General features: G+C 36.8%; 2 protein-coding genes across 3 annotated transcripts in view; both read right to left on the bottom strand.

The window, feature by feature from the left end:
- LOC134387219 (zinc finger protein 177-like) overlaps positions 1-25,593 on the bottom strand; it is a 60,160-nt gene that overhangs the window by 10,794 nt on the left and 23,773 nt on the right. The window contains exon 1 of one of the 2 annotated variants that reach the window (XM_063109625.1): positions 8,908-9,097. The exons of the other annotated variant lie outside the window; for it this stretch is intronic. The gene's annotated coding sequence lies outside the window, so the exon portion shown is untranslated. Of the gene's footprint in view, positions 1-8,907; positions 9,098-25,593 lie in introns of those variants that run through there. 2 annotated transcript variants of the gene reach the window in all.
- LOC134387577 (zinc finger protein 559-like) lies at positions 19,947-24,556 on the bottom strand. The gene is given in 7 exon segments (XM_063110010.1): positions 19,947-20,027; positions 20,029-20,379; positions 20,446-21,366; positions 21,913-21,995; positions 23,206-23,332; positions 23,962-24,050; positions 24,529-24,556. Coding segments are annotated over 7 exon segments (1,680 nt in total).

Genomic DNA, 25,593 nt, shown 5'->3' with positions numbered 1-25,593 from the left:
AGAAAATCTGAACAGTCCAATAACAATAAAAGAGATTGAAGCTGTTACCACAAGGCTCCCAACAAAGAAAAGCCCAGGACCAGACAGGTTCACTGCAGAGTTCTACCAAATCTTCAAAGAGGAACTGATACCAATTCTCTGCAAACTGTTCCAAAAGATTGAAACAGAGGCCATTCTCCCAAACTCATTCTATGAAGTAAATATCACCTTGGAACCAAAACCAGACAAAGATGCATCAAAAATAGAAAACTACAGGCCAGTATCCTTGATGAACATAGATGCAAAAATCCTCAATAAAATACTCTCTAACAGAATAGAGCAATACATACAGAAAATTATACACCATGATCAAGTGGGATTCATCCCAGGGATGCAAGTTTGGTTCAACATATGCAAACCAATAAATGTGATACACCACATTAATAAAAGCAAAGACAAAAACCACATGATCATCTCTATTGATGCTGAAAAAGCATTTGACAAAATTCAACATCCTTTCATGATAAAGACTCTCTACAAGTTAGGCATAGACGGAAAGTATCTCAACATAATCAAAGCCATATACAATAAGCCCACTGCCAATATCATCCTGAATGGGGAAAAGCTGAAAGCTTTTCTTTAAAAACAGGAACTAGACAAGGATGCCCACTCTCACCACTCCTATTCAACATAGTGTTGGAAGAACTAGCCAGAGCAATTCTATTCAACATAGTGTTGGAAGTACTAGCCAGAGCAATTCTATTCAACATAGTGTTGGAAGTACTAGCCAGAGCAATTCTATTCAACATAGTGTTGGAAGTACTAGCCAGAGCAATTCTATTCAACATAGTGTTGGAAGTACTAGCCAGAGCAATTCTATTCAACATAGTGTTGGAAGTACTAGCCAGAGCAATCAGAAGAGAAGGAAACAAAGGGCATCCAGATTGGAAAGGATGAAGTCAAGCTGTCCCTTTTTACAGATGATATGATCCTACTATTGAACAGCCTAAAGCTTCTATAAAAAAACCCCTAGAGTTGATAAATGATTTCAGTGAAATTGCAGGGTACAAAATCAACACACAAAAATCAGGAGCATTTCTATACTCTGCCAGTGAACATGCAGAAAAATAAATCAAGAAAGCTAGCCCATTTACAACAGCCACCAAAAAAATAAAATATTTAGGAATAAAGCTGACCAAGGATGTGAAAAATCTCTACAAAGAGAACTACAAACCACTACTGAGAGAAATTAAAGAGGACACAAGAAGATGGAAAGATATCACATGCTCTTGGATTAGAAGAATTAACATTGTGAAAATGTCCATATTACCCAAAGTGATCTACAAATTCAATGCAATCCCCATCAAAATTCCAATGACATTTTTCTCTGAGATGGAAAAAGCTATCCAGACATTTATATGGAACAACAAAAGACCACGCATAGCCAAAGCAATTCTGAGCCAAAAATAAATAAATAAATAAATAAATAAATAAATAAATAAATAAAGCTGGAGGCATAACACTACCTGACTTTAAACTATATTACAAAGGTATAATAACCCAAACAGCATGGTACTGGCATAAAAACAGACACACGGATCAATGGAACAGAATAGAGAACTCAGAAATTAACCCATATGCCTTTGACAAAGGCATCAAATCGACATACTGGGGAAGAGACTGCCTTTTCAACAAATGGTGCTGGGAAAACTGGGTAATCATATGTAGGAGACTGAAACTAGACTGATATCTTTCACCATATACCAAAATCAACTCAAACTGTATTAAATAATTAAATATACACCCTGAAACAATAAAACTCCTTAAAGAAAACATACGAGAAACACTCCAGGAAATAGGAGTGGGTATAGAATTCATGAATAGGACCCAAAAAGCACAGGCTAGTAAAGGTAAAATAAGCAAATGGGATTATATCAAACTCAAAAGCTTCTGCACAGCAAGAGAAACAATCAACAGTAAAAAAACAACCAACAGAGTGGGAGAAAATATCTTCTAAATATACATCTGACAAAGGATTAATATCCAGAAAATACAAGGAACTCAAACAACTTTACAACAAAAAACCAAATAACCCAATTAAAAAATGGGCAAAGGAGCTGAACAGACATTTCTCAAAGGAAGATATACGAATGGCCAACAGACACATGAAAAAGTGCTCAATATCACTCAGCATCTGGGAAATGCAAATCAAAACCACACTGAGCTACCATCTCACTCCAGTTAGGATGGCTAACATCCAAAAGACTGAGAACAATAAGTGCTGGAGAAGTTGTGGAGAAAAAGGAACTCTCATCCACTGTTGGTGGGGCTGCAAAATGGTGCAGCCTTTATGGAAAATGATATGGAGGTGCCTCAAACAATTACAGATACATCTACCATTTGACCCAGTGATCCCACTGCTGGGAATATACCCAGAGGAGTGGAAATCATCATACCAAAGGCATACCTGTACTCCAATATTTATTGCAGCTCTATATACAATAGCCAAGAGCTGGAACCAGCCAAAATGTCCATCATCTTATTAGTGGATAAGGAAACTGTGATATATCTACACAATGGAATACTACTCTGCTATAAAAAAGAATGAAATACTACTACCATTCGCAACAACATGGATGGACTTAGAGAAAATTATATTAAGTGAAACGAGTGAGGCACAGAAAGAGAAATACCACATGTTCTTACTTATTTGTGGGAGCTAAAAATTAATAAATAAATAAACATACAAACAAATAACAATTGGCGGGGGGAAGAAGACAGAATAACCACAAAAATTCTTGGACTATTTAAGCCAAGTGCACAAATATGATGTGTGTGTGGGGGTACAGTGAGGGGAAGGGGTGGAGAGGAACGGATAAAGGGGCATGAAAATGAAGTACAATGTATTTTGAGAAGTAAAATAAAATTAAATTAACAAAATAAAAAAAGTATAGCACTTCAGATACTACACTTTTAGAAATAAAATATAAAATCTAAATTTAACAGGCTTAAAGAAATTAAGAGAAACTTGAATGAATATGGAATAAGACACTATAAAAATGGTCAAGCAGTTTAAAAAAATTTTTTAGAAGTGAAAAACAGACTCATTGAAATGAGAAACAATGTAAGGATTAACCACCAGATTAGAACTTTGTTAGCACCATCACATGAAAAACTAACTAGGAATTTTCTAGAACTAGGAGAAGACACTAACCTTTGGGACCTGGAAGTACAGTGAATCCCAAGCTGAATAAATAAAAGAAATCCACACCTAGCTCCATTATAGTTTTTTTCATCTTTGGAGTTGATTTTTCCCCACAATCATAAAGGCAGCCAGGGGAAAAAACATAGGTCATATAAAAAGGAAAAAGAAATAGACTAATGGCTGACTTCTCAACAGCAACAGTGGATATCAGAAGAAAGCAGGATGATATCTTCAGTGTGTTGAGAAAAACAACTATCAACCTAGCATTATAGAACCAGTTTTAGTATTAACTTTAATGATGAATTTATAAAAATCAAATTGCACTCAATCAAGCTTCTAGATCTACTATTCTTCATAGGAAACACAGAGATAAACAAGTTAATACTAAGTAGCATCAGTCAGCCAAATTCTTATACAACGTAGGACATTTTAAGAACAAATGACTTCATTTATTCAGTAAATCAATGACTTAAACAAAAGGGGAGGAGGAACAGTACAGACAAAACAGAAACTTAAAGGTTATAAATTAAAAAAACAATGTGCAGACCCTCTTAAGATCCTCATTTTAATAAACTAAATGTAAAAAGATATTCTATAGACAATCACGGAATTTCAGACTGTGTTAGGTGCGATAATGGCATGGTGATTATACACCAACCAGAGATGCACAGTTAAATACAATATTTACAGATGTAATAACAGGATGTTTGGAAACTGGTTTTAGAAAATCTGGGGGGGGGATAAAAAGCAGGCTAATGGTATTGTCCAATACTATTATCTGCTGTAACTAATACACTAGCCAGCAGTCATGTATGGCTATTAAGCACTTGAAATGAGACTTTGTGGTATTTAACTTTAAGTAATTTAAATTTCTTTTATTTTTTTTCTTCTTTTTCAGCTGGCCAGTGCAGGTATCTAAACTCTTGACCTTGGTGTTATCAGCACCATTAGGTAATTTAAATTTAAACTAAATTTAATAGGTACGTGTAGATAGTGGCTACTGTATTGGACAGCTCAGGCCTAGATGATGCAAGACTGGGAACATATTGATAATTGTCAAAGTTAAACAATTCTTTCTACTTTTGTAGAGAATTAAAAATTCCCATGATATAAAGCTTAAAAAAATTGAAAAGGAGAGTAAAATAAAGGCATTTTCAAGTAAAGACCTGAGACAACTTACTCACCAAAAAGATCATCACTAAAGTAAATTTAAAGTATTCCAGAAAATAGGAATTTGAAGACCTGAAATGTTAAATAGAATAAACAAAAATAAAAAGGGTAAAATTAAGCAAACTGTTATTATATAAAATGGTAATAATACCTAATTTGTGAGATAAAAAACCAAGCTACAATCCTAATACTGAATAATAACAAAAATTGGAAGGAAGTGATTGACTTTATGCTCCCTATACTCTTCCTATGGGGACTAAAGATATTCATTAGCTTTACATTTTCAGTATGCATGATAAATGGTAACTAGTAAAGAAATGGACACAATCTATTTAACTTGCAATGTAGAAGAATAAAAAATGGAATGACTTTTTAAAAAAAACTTCAATTATTCCAAAGGTAATAAAAAAAGCAAAAAACAATGAAAAAGAGAGAAAGAAAGTCAAATAAAAAGCACAATGTAAAATGTAAGATGGTAGAAAATGTGTAACTATATCAATAATAACAATAAATGTACAAATAAATGGGCTAAATTCTGCAGTTTAAAAAAGTTTGTCATGGTAGGTTGAGATAAATTCCAGCTCTATGCTATTTCATGAGATGTACTAACAACAACACAGAAGGACTGAGTGTCAAAAATGAAAAAGATATATACCAGGTAAATAAACACTAACCAAAATAAAGTTTGGCTAAAACGCACTACTAGAGGTAACGACATTCAGATATATGGTTCAATTAATCAGGAAGATATATTAGGCTGGCAGGTTAGCTCAGCTGGCTAAAGCATAGGTTGAGTTCAGGTCCCCATACTTGTCAGCCGCCCCCTCCCCCAAAAATCAGGAAGCTATAAAGATTCTTAGGTTCTATACACTAAAATCGTCTTTTAAAATTTATATGGCACAAAGACAAAAAACAAACAAACAAACAAACCCCAAAACCAAAACAAATAAAAAATTTATAAGGCAGAAGCTAGCAGAATTAAAGGAGAAATAAGACAAATTGCCATCACTGTAAGAGACTTTAAAACACTGCTCTCAGTAATGAATAAATCATAGAAAAAAAAGAGGATATGAAGATTTAAACACTGCAATGAACAAGCTTAATCAACACTACCCAATAAATGGAGTAATTCCATTTATTAAATACATATTTTCTTTTGAAGCACATGTGGATTGTTAGCAAAAATTGACCACATTGAAATGCTATAAAGCTAGCACACGTGGATTGTTAGCAAAAACTGACCACATTGAAATGCTATAAAGCTAGTCTTAAAGCTTTCAAAGACTTGGTATACAGACATGTTCTCTTATCACAATGTAATTAGGTTATAAGTTAATAACAAAGAAAACTATTATGGTAAACCATTTTGTAGTTTTAAAAAATGGTTGAATGTTAGTTTCATATGGTTCAATCTAACAGAAAAAAGCCACACATTTAGAAGTTAGAAAACATCACACTTATAACTTAGTTTTGTAAAATAATTAAATTAGAAAATACATAATAATACGATTTTTGATCAGTTCTAAGTACCAAAACTTGTAGGATGCAACAAGCTTTGTATGTTTATACTAGAAAAGAAGTGAGATAAAAAATTAATGATAAAAGTTTCCAACTTAAGAGGCTGGAGAAGGAATAGCAAAATAAACGAAGAATAAATGAAACTGAAGAAAGAAAACAGAATTTGTACTGGCTAGCTGCCAAAAAAAAAAAAAAAAGGAAAGAAAAAAAAGAATTTGATGAACTAGTAAACAATAGTAGGACCAATCAAGCTAAAAATTGGTTCTTTGAAAACTAACAGGAAAAAAATCAGGCAAAATTATTCAAGGAAAAAAGGGAGAAAAAGAACACAAGTATAGATGTTGCAGAGATTAAACAAATAAGATATTCTGAATAACTTTATGCCAATCATATTCAAAACTCTCAGGAAATAAATCAATTCCTACAGAAATATAACTTACCAAAACTGACTACATACATAATAAAAAACTGAATACTCCTATAAAAATTACCAAAAGTGAACTAGATAGTGATGGTTACATAACATGGTGAATACAACGAATACCACTGAATTGCACGTTTAAAAATGATTAAATGGCAAATTTTGCTTTATGTATTTTACCACAACACAAAAATGTAAATAAAAAAAGTAATTTGGGCTGTTGCTGATCCCTTGAGAGGCTCTAGTTCTCCCCAACCCGAATAACATTCTCCAAATTCCTTTAAAAAACAAAACAAACAAAACCACTAGAAGTTTAAATAGTCTCCACAAAGAAAACACCAGGCTCAAAGGCTTTACAGATCTGTTATGCCATTCAAAGAAGAAAGAATTCCAGTCTGACTTACAGTCTTCCAAAGATTAGACACATTTATGAAGAGTCTGGTTACTTACACTTCAATGTAACTTGAGTTAGTATAAGTATAGGTAATAATGATGTATCCAACCTATAAGGCAAGAGTTAGGTATTTGGAAGGTTTTATTTAGCTTTTATGCAAAAACCCAGAATTGTGCATGATTCAAAATGTCATGTTTGCATTTTGATTATTCTGTTACAGGAGTGTATACGATATTACAACCGGGGGGAAAAAGGTCACTTTTAAAACACTTCACAGAATAGTTTATCAAAGGGATTGCCCTGATTAAGAGTATAAAGGGAAGAAATATGTTGAGATTGGCATATTGATATATCGAACATGACAAGACCACTAGAAAACAACAAAAATATAGGCAAATTTCGATGAACATAGATGCAGATATTCTAAGGAAAATAAGTCCAAACAAAAGACATCAATAAGAAAGATAATACAACAGAATCAAGTTGGGTTTACCCTAGGAATGCAAGAGAAAATCGGTATAATTTGCTGTGTTAATAGATCAAAGGAAAAAACAGTATAATCTCAATTTTATCACATCATGACTTAAAAAATAATTAAAAAAATTTTAGCCTGAATTTCAGGCTGAATTTAATTTAGCCAATTGAATTTTAAAAAGACGAGTAAAAAAAATGGGCAAATGATCTGAATAAACAATTTTCTAAAGAAGATACAAAGGTCAATAGCACATAAAAAGATGCTCAACATCATTAGTTATCAGAGAAATGCAAACCAAAACCACAATAAGATATCACTTCATACCCACTAAAATGGCTATAATTAAAAAGACAAATAATAAGTGTTGATGATGGTGAGGAGAAACTGGAACTCCTATTTTTTGTTGACGGGAAAGTGAAATTATACAGATACTTTGAAAAACAGGCATTTCGCCAAAAGGTCAAACAGTTATCTTATGAATCAGCCACTCCGGTCGTAGATATATACATATCCAAGAGAAATGAAAACATCTACACAAAAACGTCTACACGAATAATCACAGCAGCATTATTTATAATAGCCAAAAAGGAGAAATAACCCAAATGTCCATCAAGCCGATGGATAAGATAAAAATACGGTATATCCATACAATGGAACATTATTAAACAAAAGGAATGAAGTATTGATGCATGCTACAAATATACCTTGAAACCATTATGCTACGTGAAAGAAACCGGTCAAAAACGACCACATATTTTATGACTCCGTTTATACGAAATGTCCGGAATAGGCACATCCACAGAAACGAAGTCTGTGAAGTGGGGAATGACTGCTAATGAGTATGGGGTTTCTTTTAGGGGCGATGAAAATGTTCTAAGATTATAGTGATGGTTGGAAAATTGTGAATATGCTAAAAACCACTGGTTTACACATTTTAAATGGATGAAATACATGTGAATTTCATGTCAATGAAGCTGTTATAAAAATAACAGTAGCAGACAAGGAAAAGAAGGGAAGAAATAGAAGGGAATGTTTTTAATCTCAAAATGTATCAAGACCACACAGCAAACACGTAAGAAGTGACAAGCTGAAAGACTTAAAATTCTGAGACCTGGAAGAACAGGGTTGCTCCTTCCAGTGTTTTGGAGGGGAAAGGTAGAGCAGCAAATTCGGGGGGGGGCACATAATAGTTTGGATTGTAAAGAAGAATAATCCTGTTATTATTCATAGATGATATGATGGTATCTAAACATCCAAAAAAAAAAAAAAATCTACAAATAAATTGTTTGAAAACAGAGAGGTCTGCACCTTGCTGGACACAAAATATACACCCCCCGGGCTCGAAACTGCACAAGTCTCATGGAGAGGGGCATTTGGTAATACCTAGAAATGTTACACATGCATTTTAGCCCTTGACTCAACAAATTTATTCTTAAAATTAAATCGACCTTGAAGACCTAAGGCCACAAACATGAAGAAACACGCACAAGCTCGTTCAGATGGGAACAACTCAAATTTGTCAACCAGGGTCTAGGGTGCATCCACAGAACCGGGGGCGGGGGGAAGACATCGGTAGAGTAATAACAGTATCTCAAAATATGCCATTAATGAAGGAAACTGAGGTACGGGAAAGGGCATTTTCTTGTATAAAAAATAAAGTGATTTTTGGGGGGACTTCTAACCAGGAACGTACAGAGAGGATAGGGAAAGGGTCCTGACGACGCGCTCTGACCGCATTAACCCACCCGCCTCCTGGGAACCGACGTCCCAAGCGGCTGCCTGGACTCTGGCCGCGCCGGGAGAAGGCTCTGGAAAGAAACACGGCGACAACCCCGGCCGTGGAGTCCGGCGGGAGGAAACGCCGGCTCCCAAGCAGCCGGGCTGCAAGTTGTGCCCTAGACCCCTTCCCTCCCGGGCCGAGCTTGGGCCGGAACAACGCGGACTGACGCGGAAACCCGTCCCCAGCCGCTGGAGGCAGCTCCAAGAAAGGCTGCGCCGCGACTAACGCACTTTTCCGCTTCCGGCTTTGGGCGCGAGAGGCGGGCCCGGATGGGGGCGGGGCCAAGAAGGGCCGGGAGGCGTGGGAAGCGGCCCGCGCTAGGAGATAGGACGAAGGTTGGAGACGCATTTTACTCTTTTTAAGAGGAAACATAGGCACAGCAAGTCAAGTAAGTTGCTATTGGCCTCATAGCTAGGTAACAGGATCCGCAGGAACTTAAGCCCAGGACTTTGATTCCATACGGTGTTCCCCAAAGGAAAAAGGGTCCCCAGACAAAAAGGGGACCGTGCAGCCGCTAGGGAGGGGGTCCAAGCCTCACTTCTAGCCCACCGTAGATACCCTTGTGTGGTCATCGTCCCCCCCGCGCCCCACCCTCTTCCTGACCAAAGACCCCCAGAAGTCAGGGATTCTTTTCTCCGGACCCCAGTTTAAACAATGAGATCCAGATACTTTAAACACACATCCATCCACTCACCCCTATCAGCACTTGAAATTATCTGCCAAGAAATGGGATCTTGTCAGGGCCAAGAGAGTACTGACTCTTACACCTGCACAATCGAAAGATGCGTGTTACGGTGCTTTGCGGTAATTACTACATTTAAAACCCAAGCCAGAGTGTTAAAAAATCTCAATAGCCCCCTCTTTGTGCCTTTTCCAGGCACTCCAATGAATAAAACGACTGTCTTAGAAGCAGGGTTTAAGAAAGGTTAAGAGGACTTTTTTTTTTTTTTTGGCAGCTGGCCTTACACGGATTCGAACCCTTGACCTTGGTGTTATAACACCACGCTCTAACTGAGCTAACCGGCCAGGCAAGAGGATCATTATTAATATTATTTAATAGAGTCACCTAGAACTGGAAATCTTGCTTAAAAGAAATCTCAACTTCTGGAGGTCTGTGCTTCTCACAGAAACCAGCTCGATAAAATACCTGGCCAGAAGGGCCTTAAACGGCTACGGACCTAATTACCAATATTAAATTTAAACATTAGGACCACGTGTTTAAAATAAAAATTTCACTCTGAATCCATGAAAAAAAGGTTTGAAGGTGTTAGGTTCTTTTCTTTACCACATATTAATCACAGTCTAACAAGGTATTATTAGGTGAAGTGTGAGGATATTTACACACTTTTATTGACCAAGTACTATGGGCTTTGCTCTAGGGACAAAGTGTGGCATTTTGAGGCACAAGTAAAATGCCCATTAGCTCTCCTGAGCTCCACCACAAACACACACAGCCTTTGCCAATACCTCTGCCTTGGCCACCTGTAGTTATACACAGAGCCAGAATCACAGAGGTTCCTCTTTTCTAGGGGAAGTGACAAGACTGCACACATGCAGATACAAAGCACAGGCTGCCTGTTCACTGGAATACATCTAGTTCACTGACGAAACCAATTCCCCGTTTTAATGTTTTGTTGAGTGGTAGTAGTGGAGGAGAAGGAAGTTCCAGAGGGTAAGAGTTCCAGAGCGCCCAGAAACTAAAGTCAGTGGAATGTCTCCTCACCACAGCCTGCTCTGCTCCCCACTGCTAACAATTAACACTGAGCCCTCAGGTGGAGGCTTTTCCACACATGAATACCTTCCATGAATGCAAAGACTGGTGGGGGCAATAATTTTATGTCAAAGATAAGCCCTGAGGGGACCCACCTCAATGTCTTTGAGGTGACAGAGACTGAGGCTCAGAAAGGGGATGGCCCAAAACTACTGCGCTAGATGTGAATTTCCCACTTGGATGAATCTCATCTGAGAATAACACAGGCTTCTCCTGTGGGGGCCCCTATGGGCTCTGACAACAGTCAGTTTGGGGTAGGCAGTATAGAAACCCTGGAGATTTCCTCACATGCATTTGTAAAAGCCATGTTAAGGTGAAAGCATTTACATTAAAACACCATAGATTCATACAAATCTAAGAAGACTTTGTGATGTGTTTGCCTAAAATCTGTGATTTCTTAAAGAAATTTTTAAAAAAGCAGACCCCAAAACTGAAAATAGGCTTTTAAAATCTAAATGGATAGTTTTTCTTCCATATGAAAAGTTCACTTTTCTGGATTCTGTATTGTTATTGGCCAGATTTTTAGAATATTTTTTAAAAAAGAGTACTCTAGTATTTTCCTCAAAACAAAGGCCCCTCTCACTATTTACATAAAGATGCAAAATTGCAGCACATACGGGTTCAGAATTGAGACATATTTGAATACATATTACCAATGAGACTAAACATGGGGGTTTTCAGGGTTCAAAACCAAAACCTACGGTGTCATTAAATGCTCATGTATACTTTTAGAAAAGTATTTACCTTCCCTTGTCAATATTAAGATATGTGCAATTGACAAAGGAATAAAGATTTCGTCCCTCTTACGTGATGACAGCAGTAGTCTTCCATTTCCTTATAATTCCTGAAAACCAACATGTAACTGTTATAATCTGGAACTAAATAAATTATATTGTCTATAAGTGCCAAAATGGTGGGGAAAGATAAACAGCCCTTCTGTGTCTTTCCCTGAGTGTTTGTGGTTCTGAATTTGAAGAATGATTACTAAAAAGCAAAGTGATTGAAAAAAAAAAAAAAAGGTCAGTCTAACTCTGATATAATTTCATGCAGGCTTAATAGGTGTCTGGGGGTCAGCAATGGGGGCGATTTTGGATTCATCTTGGGATCTGTAGAGTAAGTGGCTTAATAACAAAATCATGTGCTTTATTACTGTCATGCTTATCTTCTGAAATACGTGATGTCTAACAAGAGTGTACATGATGTATGTGTCCAATCAGATGGATGCAGCTTGCTGTGTAACTTCCAAACAAGAGAGGAAAAAGAAATAGTATAAACTATTCATTCTAGGATCACAGTTGCAGAATGATGGGCCAGAGTCTTCAGTCCTGGTAAGCAAGGCTCAGCCTAGTGCTACCCACCTGTCTTAACTATTTACTTTTATCCCAACTTGCTCCAAGATTATTTCTTTGTGCATTTCACATACTCTACAATTAACAGTTCACTACGTTTTTAGCAAGGGCAGATTCAGTTTTGCTGGCAGTTCTGGGTTGGCTGAAACTTTGATACTGGGGTTTCCATCTGAAGATATTTATAGATTAATTGAACTGCGAGTTCTGTGCTCAGAGGAACACAGTAATTCTGAATATCTGGCCAACAGTAATACAGGACCTATAGGAATATAAATCAACTGCTAATTTTGGATGAGGCCAGAAAGTCTGAAGTCATCAGTAACTAGTGTTCCTCTGTGAACTCTAAAGACTGGGTGGATTAAAGTGAAACTTGGTGCGCTAGAATCCATCAGAGAAGATGGTGGATATTTCATGTTACATAAATCACAGAAAACAATAATAACAGTAGCTCCCTCAGAGAGTTATACTGAAGAAGTGAGCTGACCCACAGAAAACTTTTAGGGTATTTTATGGCATCCAGTAAGGGCAAAATAACTGTAAGCTCTCACCAGCCCTTGTGACAGTTATGACTATTAGAAAGTTTCCACTGATATTTAGTAACAAAATCATTTGCCTTATTAATGGACTCATTTAACAAATGGGGAATGAGGCTTAGGAGAGGCTAAAGGAAGTGCCCTGGACACCTAGCTCAAAAGTAACAGCTGCAGGACTCACACTCCAGCAGTTGGGCTCCACAGTTTGAGCCCTTAACACATAAACCCTACACTTGGGCAAAGAGTACCTCTAGAGGCTACGTGTCTCTGAAGAATATTGGGATCCTGGAGTCTTCTCAGTCAGCAGTGTAGACCACTGAAGACCATACAGTTTGAGACAGGAATAGGAAAATCAGAAAAGGCATTCCTATTTAAAATGTGTGGGTGGGGAGGAATGGGTGGTCCACAGCAGCCCCTTATCCACTGCAATTCTGAAATCCAGGCCAGAGCATGTTGCCTGTTCCCTGTTTAAGAACCAGTACAGCTCCACAGGAACGATTCTCGTGGAGCTCTGTCCTCCAAATCATATTCGCTTTCCCATAAAAAGTAGACCATATTTTCAGCTGAGTGGTTTCATTGGCCTATTTCATCTTGCTCCCTGTCCACAGTTTGGGAGTTCAAAGCCCTCTTTTAATTTTGTACTATTTCTTTCTGTTTTAGTCAAAGTTGGCCTTGTTTTTACCAGTACAATTTTTTTTAAAAAAATTTCCTATTTATTTTCATTAATTTTACTGGGTTTATGTCATTAAAAAAAAAAAAAAAAAAAAAAGGCCAAAATCTCTTAGGCCCTTCTCTATCTTGGGCCACTGTCTGTAAAACTATGGAGAAACAATGCCCAAGATTCTTAGAAGCTCTACTGTCTAATGGGAACAGACTTCAAGGCACCTTAAGATTCTAGATATTATAGCTATTCATAAGGGTCTATGAGACACCAAACTAAAGTTCTCAGACGTCTTAAGAAAGGGTTCTATGTTAAAAGATTTTCATAAAAAAATCTCTCAGTGAATTGGGAACAGAAAGGAAACTTCCTCAATATAATAAAGCCAACTTCAAAAAACCTACAGCTAACACCATACCTAAAAGGCTGAATGCTTTCTATCTAAAGTTGGGAATAAGGCAAGGATGTCAGTTCTCACCATTCTTATTTGACACTGTACAGGAGGTCCTAGCCAGTGCAATAATTAAATATAAAGAAATAAAAGGCACAGATATCAGAAAGTAAAACTACCTTAATACACAAAGGATGCAATTATTTGTGCAGAATATCCCCCAAAGCTACAGGAACTAATAGTTAAATATATAGTTTGCAGGATGCAAGGTCAATAACCAAATATAAATTGTGATTTTATACACTAACGCTGAACAAATGAAATTTAAAAACTACCATTTACAATAGAATCAAAGAAATATGTGCAATACAGAAAACAACAAAACACTGTTGAGAGAAATCAAATAAGAACTAATAAAACAGGGAGATTGTCTTAGTCTTCTTGGGCTTCTGTAACAAAATACTAAAGACTGGTTGGCTTATAAACAACAGAAATTTATTCCGCACAGTTCTGGAGGCTGGGAAGTTCAAGATCAAGGTACTAGCAGATTCAGTGTCTGGTGAGGGTCTGCTTCCTGGTTCACAGACAGCCGTCTTCTTGTTCTGTCCTTACATGGTGGAAGGAACAAGTGAGCTCTCTGGGACCTCATTTACAAAGGCACTAATGCCATTCATGAGGACTCTCCTTCATGACTTAATCACTTCCCAAAGGCTCCACCCCCTAATATCATGACATTGGAGGTCAGGATTTCAACATATGAATTTTGGGGGGGCACAAACATTCAGACCATGGCAGGTATAGACCAGATCTATGGATCAAAACAGCCAATATTATTAACATGCTATCTCTTTAAATTTATCTTTAGATTCAACTGAATCTCAAAATCCCAGCCAGCTTTTTATGGAAATCAATATTCTCATTTTAGGGGATGGCCTCATTTGGTCCAGGGTTTGGATCCCCATACTGGCCAGCCACCAAAGAAAAAAAGGAAGAAAAGAAAAAAAGCTGATTTTAAAATTTATGTGGAAAAGCAAAGAACATAGAATATCCCAGATAATTCTGAAAATTAATATCAAAGTTGGAACCTTCATGCTACTTGCTTTCATGACTTACCAGAAAGCTACAGTAATCAAAAAAGTGTAGTATTAGCAAAGGATAAATACACAGACTAATTGAACAGAAGAGATCCCAGAAATAGACCTAAACATACATGATCAATCTGACTTTCGAAAAAGGTGCAAAGATAAGCCAATAGAGAAAAGATTTTTTCCAACCAATTGTGTTGGAAAAAAATCATTCACGTGCCTCCCACTCCCTCCAAAGGAAATCTTGACCCATGTACCATATACAAAGATTAATTGAAAAGAATCATAGAATGACTAACACTTTCCAATTTCAAAAATTACTGTAAAGCTATAATAAACAGGACAGTGTGGTATGAGCATAAGGACAAACATATACAGTGGAGGTGAATTGAGAGTCTAGAAGTAAACCTTTACATTTATAGTTAATTGATTTTGACAAGGATGCCAAGACAATTCAATGGGGGAAAGAACAGTTTTTTCAACAAATGTGCTGGGACAACAGGGTATTACATGCAAAAGCATAAAGCTGGACACATTTCTTACACTACACACAAATATTAGTTCAAAATGCAGCATAGATCTCAATGTAAGAGCTGAAACTATAAAATTCCTAGAAGAAAACAAATCCTCATGTCCTTGGGTTAGGTAATGGTTTTTCTTAGATTTGACACCAAAAGCACAAGCCACAAAAGAAAAAATAAATAAATTTAGTACTTTTGCACCTGAAAGAATGCCATCAAGAAAGTGAAGACAGCCTGGTGCTGATAACACCATGTCCAGGGAGTTCAATCCCTGTACCAGCCACCAATACCCTTCCCCCTCCCAAAAAAGGAAGTGAAGACAATACAAAGAATGGGAGAAAATATTTGCAAACTATATATTTAATAAGGGATTTGTATCTAGAATATATAGATAACTCTTAAAACTAAATAATAAAAGTAGTGGCAAAGGATCTAAAGACATTTTTCCAAATAAGATATACAAATAGCCAATAAACACTTGAAAAGATGCTCAACATCTTTATGCATAAGAGAAATACAAATTAAAAACCATGCTACTACTTCCCACCCAATAGTTAGAACAAAAGACAGATAATCAAAAAGGCAGATAATACATATTAGAAGGGAATTTTTTCCCCTTAAAAAATGGTAACTAGGGCCGAGCCTGTGGCGCACTTGGGAGAGTGCGGTGCTGGGAGCGCAGCGACGCTCCTGCCGCAGGTTCGGATCCTATATAGGAATGGCCGGTACACTCACTGGCTGAGTGCCGGTCACGAAAAAGACAAAAAAAAAAAAAAAAAAAAAAAAAAGGTAACTATGTTCAACTAATGGTAAAAGATTCAATGCCTTCCCCCAAACCAGAAATACGACAAGGATGTCTGGTTTCACAAATCCTATTCAGCAATATAATGCAGGTTCTAACTAGTGTAATAAGGCAAGAAGGAGACATAAAAGGCATATAGATTGCAAAGAAATAAGTAACTTTTTAATTTGCAGACAATAGGATTGTTCAAGTAGAAAATGTGATGAAATCTACAAAATAGATTCTTATTGTTCTTATTGCCAGAACAAATAAGTCTAACAAGGAGGTTGCAGGATATAAGATCAACCTATGCACAAAAACTTTATTTCTCTATACTAGTAGTGAATGAGAAATTGAAAATTGCTGAGAAAAAATTTTAAATCCTAAGTAAGTGGAGAGATATATTCATGGGTTGGAAGGCTAAATGTTAATATGTCAATTCAGTGCAAATCAATCTATAGATTCAACACAATGCTAATCAAAATGTTGGCAGGTTATTTGAGGGGAGAAGTAGAAATTGACAAACTAATTCTAAAATTTATATGGAGATTCAGAAGTCCTAGAACAAGGGTCAGAAAAGTATAGCCCATTGGCCAAATCAAGACCAAATCTGGCTCATGGCCTATATTTGTATGGCCTGGATGTAACTTAAGAATTGTTTTTATATTTTAAAAGAACTGTGAAAGGAAAATAACAAAAACAAAAACAAACCAAAAAGCAGTAACCAAGGTCAAGGTTCGGATCCCCTTCCTAGACAGCTAAAAAAAAAAAGGAAAACAAAGTAGGAGGGCTAACTACCAGATTTCAAAGATAATTATAATCAAGTAGTCAAGAGAGGGTAGTATTGGCATAAAGATAAGCAGGTAGGTAAATGGAATAGAATAGAGTTCAAATAGACTCACACACAAAGACAACTTGGTTTTCAAGAAAGATGCTAGGACAATTGGGAGAAGAAAGAATAATCTTTTCAACAAATGGTGCTGGAACAATTAGATATCAACATGGAGGGTGGGAACCAAAACACCAAAACCAAAACAAACAACCCCCCCCAATACTAAAACCCCAACAATTTTGATCCAAACCTTGTGCCACATAATGATTTTAGCTCAAAGTGCATCATGTATGAGTGTATTTCAAAAAGTTTGTGGAAAAATGTAATTAAAAGATAATATGAATCTTTCCATGAACTTAACCTTTTCTTTTTTGTAGGTGGCTGGACCTTGGTGTTGTCATCACCACGCTCTAACAACAAACTAATCTAACCAGCTAGCCCCCATGAATGTTTTCAAGATCCCTTGTACTTGTATCCAAAGTACAACATATTATATTAAATACTGTAGTGGACTGAATTAGGTACCCCCAAAACTCACTGAAGTTTGAATTGTGTCTCCTAAGTTTTGTGTATTAGAAAGTTGGACTCACTGTGACTTAAGAGGGTGGGAAGTCCTTCTATGGTAATTGAAAGGTGGAGCCGTGAAGAGGTGATTAGATTGTAGGACCATGTTGTAGTGAATGGATTAACAATGGTGGTCAAAGGCATGTTTCTGAAGGCTTTAAAAGGAAAGGAGAGTCTGTCTCTCTCTCTGCTCCACCATCTTCACAATGTGACACCCTCCTGTTACTGGAGTCACAACCAAAGAAAGCCTTCACCAGATGTGTTCCCTCTGGACTTTGGACTTCCTAGCCGCTGAAACTGTAAGCAATAAATTTCATTTTCTTATAATTACCCAGTTCCAGGTATTTTGTTATAAGCAACAGAAATGGACTAATACAAATATATTAACTACATTAAAATAAAATACAAAATATACTTTATTATATATTTAAATATGTTAACTATATTAACTATGAAATATTAAGATTAAATATACTAATATATCTAATATATTGAAATATATATGGCAATTATACCTGAAGTGAAATATATTAAATATATTAGAATGAAAAACTCAAAATTCAATAAGAAAAATTTCAAAACCAATGTAATACAGGCAGAAGATTTAAACAAACACTTCCTCAAAGATTTAAGGCCAATAAGCACATGAAAACATGTTAAACATCATTAGTCAGGTAAATGCAAATTAAAAACATGAGATACTACTCTACACCCATTAGAACGGTCAAAATAAGAGACTAACCATACCAATTATTGGCGAAGATGTGGAGGAGAAACTGCAGTTCTCAAACACTGCTTGTGGGAATGTCAAATGGTACAACTACTTGGGAAAAGTTTAGTAGTTTCTTAAAAAGTTACATGTACACTAACATATCATCTGGTCACTCCACTCTTAAATGAAAGCACATGTTAAAGCAATTTGTACATGGATGTTCAAGGCAACTTTAATTACAACAGGCAAAAGGTGGAACTAATATGTGAAAGAATAAGTAATTTGTGGTATGCCTTACAATGATACTACTCAACAGTGAAAAGTAATCTACAACATGAATGAATCTCAAAATGATTACTCTGGGTTAAAAGAAGCCACAGAAAAAGGCATACTGCATGATTCCACTTATAGAAAAACTCTACCAAATGCAAAGTAGCCTACTGTGACAGAAAGCAGATCAGTGGATCAGAGGAGTTAGGGGGAAGGGAATGGTGAGAGGAAGGAATTAAAAAAGGGCAGGAAGAAATTGTTTGGGCTGATAAATATGTTCATTTTCTTGAGTATGGTGATGGTTTCAGGGATGTGTGTTTATGCCAAAACTTAAGATGTATGCTTAAAATATGTGTTTTATTATATGGCAATTATAACTCAATAAATCTGTTTATTAAAAGAACCAACTCAACTCAAACCAAAGACTCTTAACAGGAATAAAAGATTATAGAGCATACACTTCACCAAAAATATATGGATGGTAAATAAGCATATGAAAAGATGCTCAACATTACTAGTCTTTAAAGACACACAGATAGACAAACTCATTTAAATAAAAATTTATTTCATTTTTTTTGCCAGTATCCATTCTCTTGTATCCAATAAGTGAAAAACTGTATCCCCAAACTTTCCTAAATTCCTTACTCTTTTAGGTTTTACTTAAAACCTTTTTGTAAGGTTTTTACATTCATGATTTTTCACACCTTTGAGAAACCTTTTTGTAAGGTTTTTTACATTAAGATTTTTATTTTTATAAAAAAATACACTGTAAGGCCTGTATATTCACCAAAAACATTCCAATTTTTTTTACATGCAAACAGTATTTCTCCAGTGTGACTTTCTGCATGTACTGTAAATTAATACAGCCATTTCTACCTTCCCTACAGTCACAGTTCCTCTTCAGTGTGGGTCATGTTTCCTATGACAAAGATCAATGGCTTTCCCACATTCCTTTCACTAATGAGATTTCTCAATAATGTGTGTTTTTACATTTTCCCAAAGTAGAAAATAAACACAAAACAAAGCCCCATATTTCTTACACTCATGATTTTTCACACCTGTGAGATTACAGGCAAATATTAAGGTATAAGGCAAAATGAAAGGTTTCAACACATTCCTTACATCCAGAGTACTTGCATTTATATCCAATGTGCTCACAAGCTCAGTAAGGTCTGAGGAAAATGGTGGAAGCCTTCCCACCCTCCTCACAGTCATAGTGGTTTCTTCCCAACATGACAGACAGACTCAGGAAAGTGTGAGGGTTGAGTCAAGGTTTTCCTACATTCTGCACATTCATAGCATGTTTCCTAGGATGCACAGACACATGAATAGTAAGTGAGGCATATGGAAGAGCCAAGGCTTTCCCACATTCCTTACATTCATATGGCTTCTATTCTATTAGAATTCTTGAGATCTGAGACACCAAGGAAGGCTTCCCACATTCCTTATAAATGTGTACATTTCCACTATGAATTAGTATATATTAAGTGAGAAAGTAGTGGCTTTCCCATGTTCTTTCCAAGCATAAGCTTCTTTCTCAAGTGTGAATTCTTACACGTTCAGTAAGGCATGAGGAATTAGTGAAGGTTTCCCACACTTTTTTATATATGGCTTCTCCCACTGTGAGCTCTTAAATGTCGAAAAAGATATGTGGATCAAGTAAAGGCTTTCCCACATTCCTGACATTCATAGGGCCGTTCACCAGTGTGAGTTCTCATGTGCACTGTAAGTCCTGATGAAATAGTGAAGGCTAGCCCACAGTTTTTACATTTATATGGTCTCTCTCCAGTGTGTGTTCTTTTGTGTTGACTAAGGTGTGAGGAGTAACTAAAGGCTTTCCCACATTCCTTACATTCAAAAGGCCTTTCTACACTGTGACTCCTTAAGTGTTGAATAAGAAATGAGGATCAAATAAAGGTTTTTCCACACTGCTTACAGTCATAGGGTTTCACACCTGGGTGAGTCTGCATGTGACTTTTAAAGCAAGAGGAATTACTAAAGGCTTTCCCACATTCCTTACCCAGGTGAGTCTGCATGTGACTTTTAAAGCAAGAGGAATTACTAAAGGCTTTCCCACATTCCTTACATTGATAAGGCTTCTCACCAGTATGAGTTCTCATATGTACAGTAAGATGTGAAGAGCTAGCAAAGGCTTTTCCACATTCCTTACAGTCATAAGGCTTTTCTCCAGTATGAGTTCTTCCGTGCTTTGTAAGACCTGAAGAATCAGTGAAGGCTTTCCCACATTTATTACACTCATAGGGTTTTTCTCCAGTGTGAACTCGCATGTGAATGGTAAGTTTTGAGAAACAAGTAAACCCTTTGCCACATTCCTTACAAACATAGTGTTTTTCTCTAGTATTAAGTCTTCCACATTTAGCAAGATCTGGAGAATAAGCAAAGGCTTTCTCAAATTTCACACATTCCTCAGGCATCGGTCTACTGTGAGTTCTTAAATGTTGAGTAAGATATGAAAATTGAATAAAGGCTTTCCCACATTCTTTACATTCATAGGGTTTTTCTACATTATGAGCTTGCAGGTGCACATAAAGGCCCATAGAATGAGAAAAGGCTTTCCCACACTCTGTAAAAGCATATGGCCTCTCACCACCATGAATTCTCACACATTCTCTGAGGTGTAAGAAGGAAGGTGAGCATTTTCCACAGTCACTGCATTTATAAGGTTTTTCTTGAGTGTGAGTTTTCTTGAAGACCAGAAAATGTGGAGTTTGGCTGAAGGCTGTGTCACATTGATTACATTGAGAAAGTTTCTCTCCAACATTGGTTTTCTTTTGTAGGGTAAAGGTAGAGTGTTTTGTCAAGGCTTTTTCACACTGATTACACTCACAAGTTTTCTTTCTAAAAGTTCTCCTGTGAGTCTTAAGGCATGAGCAGTCACTCAATGCTCTTTCACACTGGTTAAAGTTAAAAGGTTCCTCTCCAATGTGGTTTGTCTCCTGCTGATGAAGAGATTAATGATGACTTATAAAAGTTTTCCAGATTTATTTCATTCAGAGATTCTGTCCTCTACCCCAACTTGTTATGTATAGTAAATAAATTAGTATAGTTGAAATGTTTTATTTTTTTGTTTCTTTCCTACCATTTTCATGCAATGCATGGTTCCAGACCTAAGTGCTTTCAAGTAGAATGAAGTGACTCTTCTGTGAGAAAGTTCCATTATATTCTTTATTTTCATAGGGCTTCTAATATGGTTTAGCTGATAATTGCCAAAGATCAAATTATTTATCAAAAACTTCTTCTGAGATCAATATATGGGAATGTTTAGTTGAGGGAACTCTGAAAAGAAATATATTTTGAGGACTGTTTAGACTATTTGCCAAATTCATGATACTCAAGAATCTCTCCAAGAGACAGCTTTTTTATCAGGTGAATAACACTAATCTCAAACATATCTCATGGTTATTACGCTGCTTTTCTATTTTCTAGAATTTCCAATTTTCCTCTAATGTGGAAGGCAAAAAATTATACCTTGTGAATCTTACCATTTCCACCACACTGGATGTTTTTCCCTGCAAAAAAATCTGCTGAGGTGCTGACCATTTGGTATTAGTATGAATCTCCCAATCTGAAATAAGATAAATAACAATTTAAGTTCTTACAGAAATAGTGTTAAAAATGCATGGCCAATGTGTAGGTACTTTCAAACACTGACTTGAAATATAGTTGAGGGCTGGCCAGTTAGCTCACTTGGTTAGACTGCTGATAACACTAAGTTCAAGGGTTCAGATCCCTATACTAGCCTGCCACCAAAAAGAAAAACAATATATTTTATTTAAATATAAAATATAAGAAATATAAGCAGATTGAGAAATTTGGCTGTATTAAGAGTTTGAAAACAATAAGTTCTTGTGGTCAAATTGGTAAATGATTTACTAAGAAATGATTCTCTAAATATTGAGACTGACAGTGAACACACACACAAAAAAAATAAATAGGGAAATAAAGCTGAAAGGAAATGGATAAAGAGCTAAATGGAAATTAAAAATTTAAAGAAGAAATGGGACAAATCTTACTGTCAGACCAAAAGAAAGTTTCAAAGATAGAAAGTGAAAGTGAAGTTTAAGGTACCCATGGAACCTCAGAAACCAAATGGCCTCAATATTCTCAGAAAAAAAGTGCATCTTCAAAAGCTTCTAACTTAACACTTCCAAATGGACTGCACCTATCATAGGTTAGGACTGTTTCTCACAGAGTCATATCTGCCTTTTCCCTCACCTTGAAGAACTTTCTCCACTCTCCTCAGTTCTTCTTGTTCCACTTGAAAAGTCATACCAGGTCTATATAGCTGGTGCCCTGCTCTCAGGGAAAGATGCGTGATGGAGAAGAATGAGCAAGAAATGACAAATACTTCCATAAATTAGGGGCCAAGATTCTGTTTTTCAGGCATTCCAAATGCTGTCAGGTATAACTTGAGAAACAACAAAACATTCATGCCAAAACTAACGAACCAGTAAACTTTGAAATGAATCTAAAATGCAAACACTTTCTCTTTCACTGCATATCAAAAGGACTGGTGATCTTTCCCTGAAACCCAGGCTTGAACTTCTCTATACATTTATGAAGTCTTAAGTCTTTTATCCATGGAGAAAACAAAGCTAGTGCAATGAATAGCTCTTCATTTTCATGAGGAAGTCATTTGACGGTAAGGTCTATGAGAGAGAAACAATGACCTGTTTACCACTGCACTGCCGTTAATAAGCACAGAGCTTAGAATACAGTTACTTAAATATTTGTTCCAGAAAAAAAACTAAATGAAGGAATGGTACCAGCTTTACCTACTACAACTAGATTCTTGTAGTTTTCCAGCATCACATCTCTCTATAAGTTCCTTTGAGTTTGATCCAGCAAAGTCCACTCCTCCCGGGTGAAGTCCACAGCCACATCCTCAAAGGTCACTGAGTCCTAAGCCATCACACACATGCTGGCATCAGGCAAGTACCTTCTCTCCACTGTGTTCACTGGAGAATGAGGAACCCAATGCCTTGACAAAGTTCTGTGGTCTCCTATCCCTTGATGGTCCTCACTCCTCTTCTATCTGTACATATTCACCAGTGATCTCGTAGTCACATGGCTTTAAGAGCATCTCTTTCACCTGTCAGAATGTATCTCACCACAACTAGATTGTGACCTTTTCTGGCCTTATTTTTCTTTCTTGATAGGTTTTAGCAAAGCCCTGAGCACATTATAGACACTTGAATAAATGCTCCAGTGACAGTACAAATACTCTGAGAGAAGTAAATATTCACTCCCTTACTGTCTATCATAGCAAAATGAAAGCATACATTCAGAATGGGCAAGAGTTAGATTAAGTTAGTAAATACTGGGATAATTGGATCATTTCCCTATGTAATCTGTTAACCACATGAGAGCCCCTGTGACCTGAGGAAATATGATTAGAGACTTAGTCCCTAAAAGCTGACTAGAGACTCAGGCCCTATTTGCTATAAAGACGTGCTGTTCCTTGGAAGGGAACATATCTACTTGGTAGGAAGAAGCATAGGCTTCTATAGAAAAATCAATTTCCTACTTACCTGAGAATAATTTCTCCACCACCCAGCCACCATCCTTTTCTCTTCTGAGTTTGCCTTACAAAGACAGAAAATGTCTTGAGAAAGATGATCTTGTGAAGAAGAAATAAAAACCGAGAACCCAGGCTGTCCACAGCTTCCATACTCACAAGCCTGGAAGCCACTCCATACTAATTCTAAGTGGAGACACGCACACACACAGCTGCCATTAAATACCCAAGCAACCTCTCTCCTGAAGCTAGAAAAGGTGCTTTAGGCTTTGATAACCAGGAGGTACAGTTTAATAATCCCATTTTACGGATGAAGAAATCAAATTCCAGAGAGATTAATGCTTTCTCTCTTTTTGCCAAAAATGGTGAAACACATGTGATTAAGCAGAACCTCTCCCACAAAATCTTGCATACTTACTCCTTCCCAAATACTAGGATTTAGACAACAGCATGTTCATATCTATTTTAGTCCCCTCTGAGGTAGGTCAGAAACAGGACTGCTGAGAACCTAGACCCTGATCACAAGACAAGGTGTTCACAGGCTAAAGTGGGGTCTCAAAGGAGCATGAACAAGGACTACCACAAAGGGAAAGATCAATGGTTGGCATCCTTTGAGTCTGATAGTGAAATATGCCTGAACATCTTGTTCCCCAAGTATCTTCAAGACAGTGTCTGAATTTAGTGTATAAGTCAATCTCAATTCCTCTTGACTACATAGTAATGGGAATCTTGCCTCAAACCATGAATCTTTAAGGAACAGGCATTACTCATCTGTCATCAAGTATCAATCATTAACCATCTCTCTGCAGAAGATGAAATCATTTATGTGAATGCCATTAGAAGCTATAGAGTACTACACCACATGGATATAAATAATAACAATTGCTATTGAATGAGTACCCACGATGTGCCAGAAACAGTGGCAGGATAATTTCATATAATTATTGAAGCAGTTTTTATTATTGTCATTCAACAGGTGAGGAAACCTAAGCTCAGACAGGAGTAACTGACCCAAGATCATCAGACAGTGGCGAGCCATAACTTGAATGCAGGTTACTTTGTCTCAAAAGCCTAAACTCCTGAGGTGGTTGTTATTCTCCAACATGACCAGAAGATGGTCATGATATGGTGTGCAGAAAAGGTTTACTCAGCAGGCCCAGGCTGCTCAAATCTTGCACTTTCCTGAGAAAGGTCTGTCTTTAGGACTGTCCCTTGGCTCAGTTTATGGGCAATGGCCTCTGAGCCCATGGAATATCTTGCCAATAAGCATGTTTCTGTATGCCTAAGGCCTTGAGCCACACTGTACTAGTTTGACCAGATAGTTTATGCTAACAGTATGATTTATATTAAATACCTGTTTTTGTATGCCTGAGGCTTTGGGCAAGGATGTATCAGTTTGAACTCTGGAAGCTGAACCTGAGTGAATGAAGCCTGTCATGCAGGTGCTGCATACCTAAGTGACTAACCCTCAATAAAAACTCTGGACACCAAGTTCAGGTGAACATTCCTGGTGGGCAACACTTCACATGAATACTACATAGAGCTACAGGGAGAATTAAGCATTATCCATGTACCTACACTGGGAGAGGATGCCTAGAAGCTTGGTTTCTCCTGGACTTCATTCCACGCCTCTTTTCCCTTTGCT

The sequence above is a fragment of the Cynocephalus volans genome, chromosome 10, assembly GCF_027409185.1.
Source record: "Cynocephalus volans isolate mCynVol1 chromosome 10, mCynVol1.pri, whole genome shotgun sequence".
Classification (NCBI taxonomy): domain Eukaryota; kingdom Metazoa; phylum Chordata; class Mammalia; order Dermoptera; family Cynocephalidae; genus Cynocephalus; species Cynocephalus volans.
Note: the sequence above shows the minus strand (reverse complement) of the source record. Positions and strands in the feature narration are given on the sequence as shown.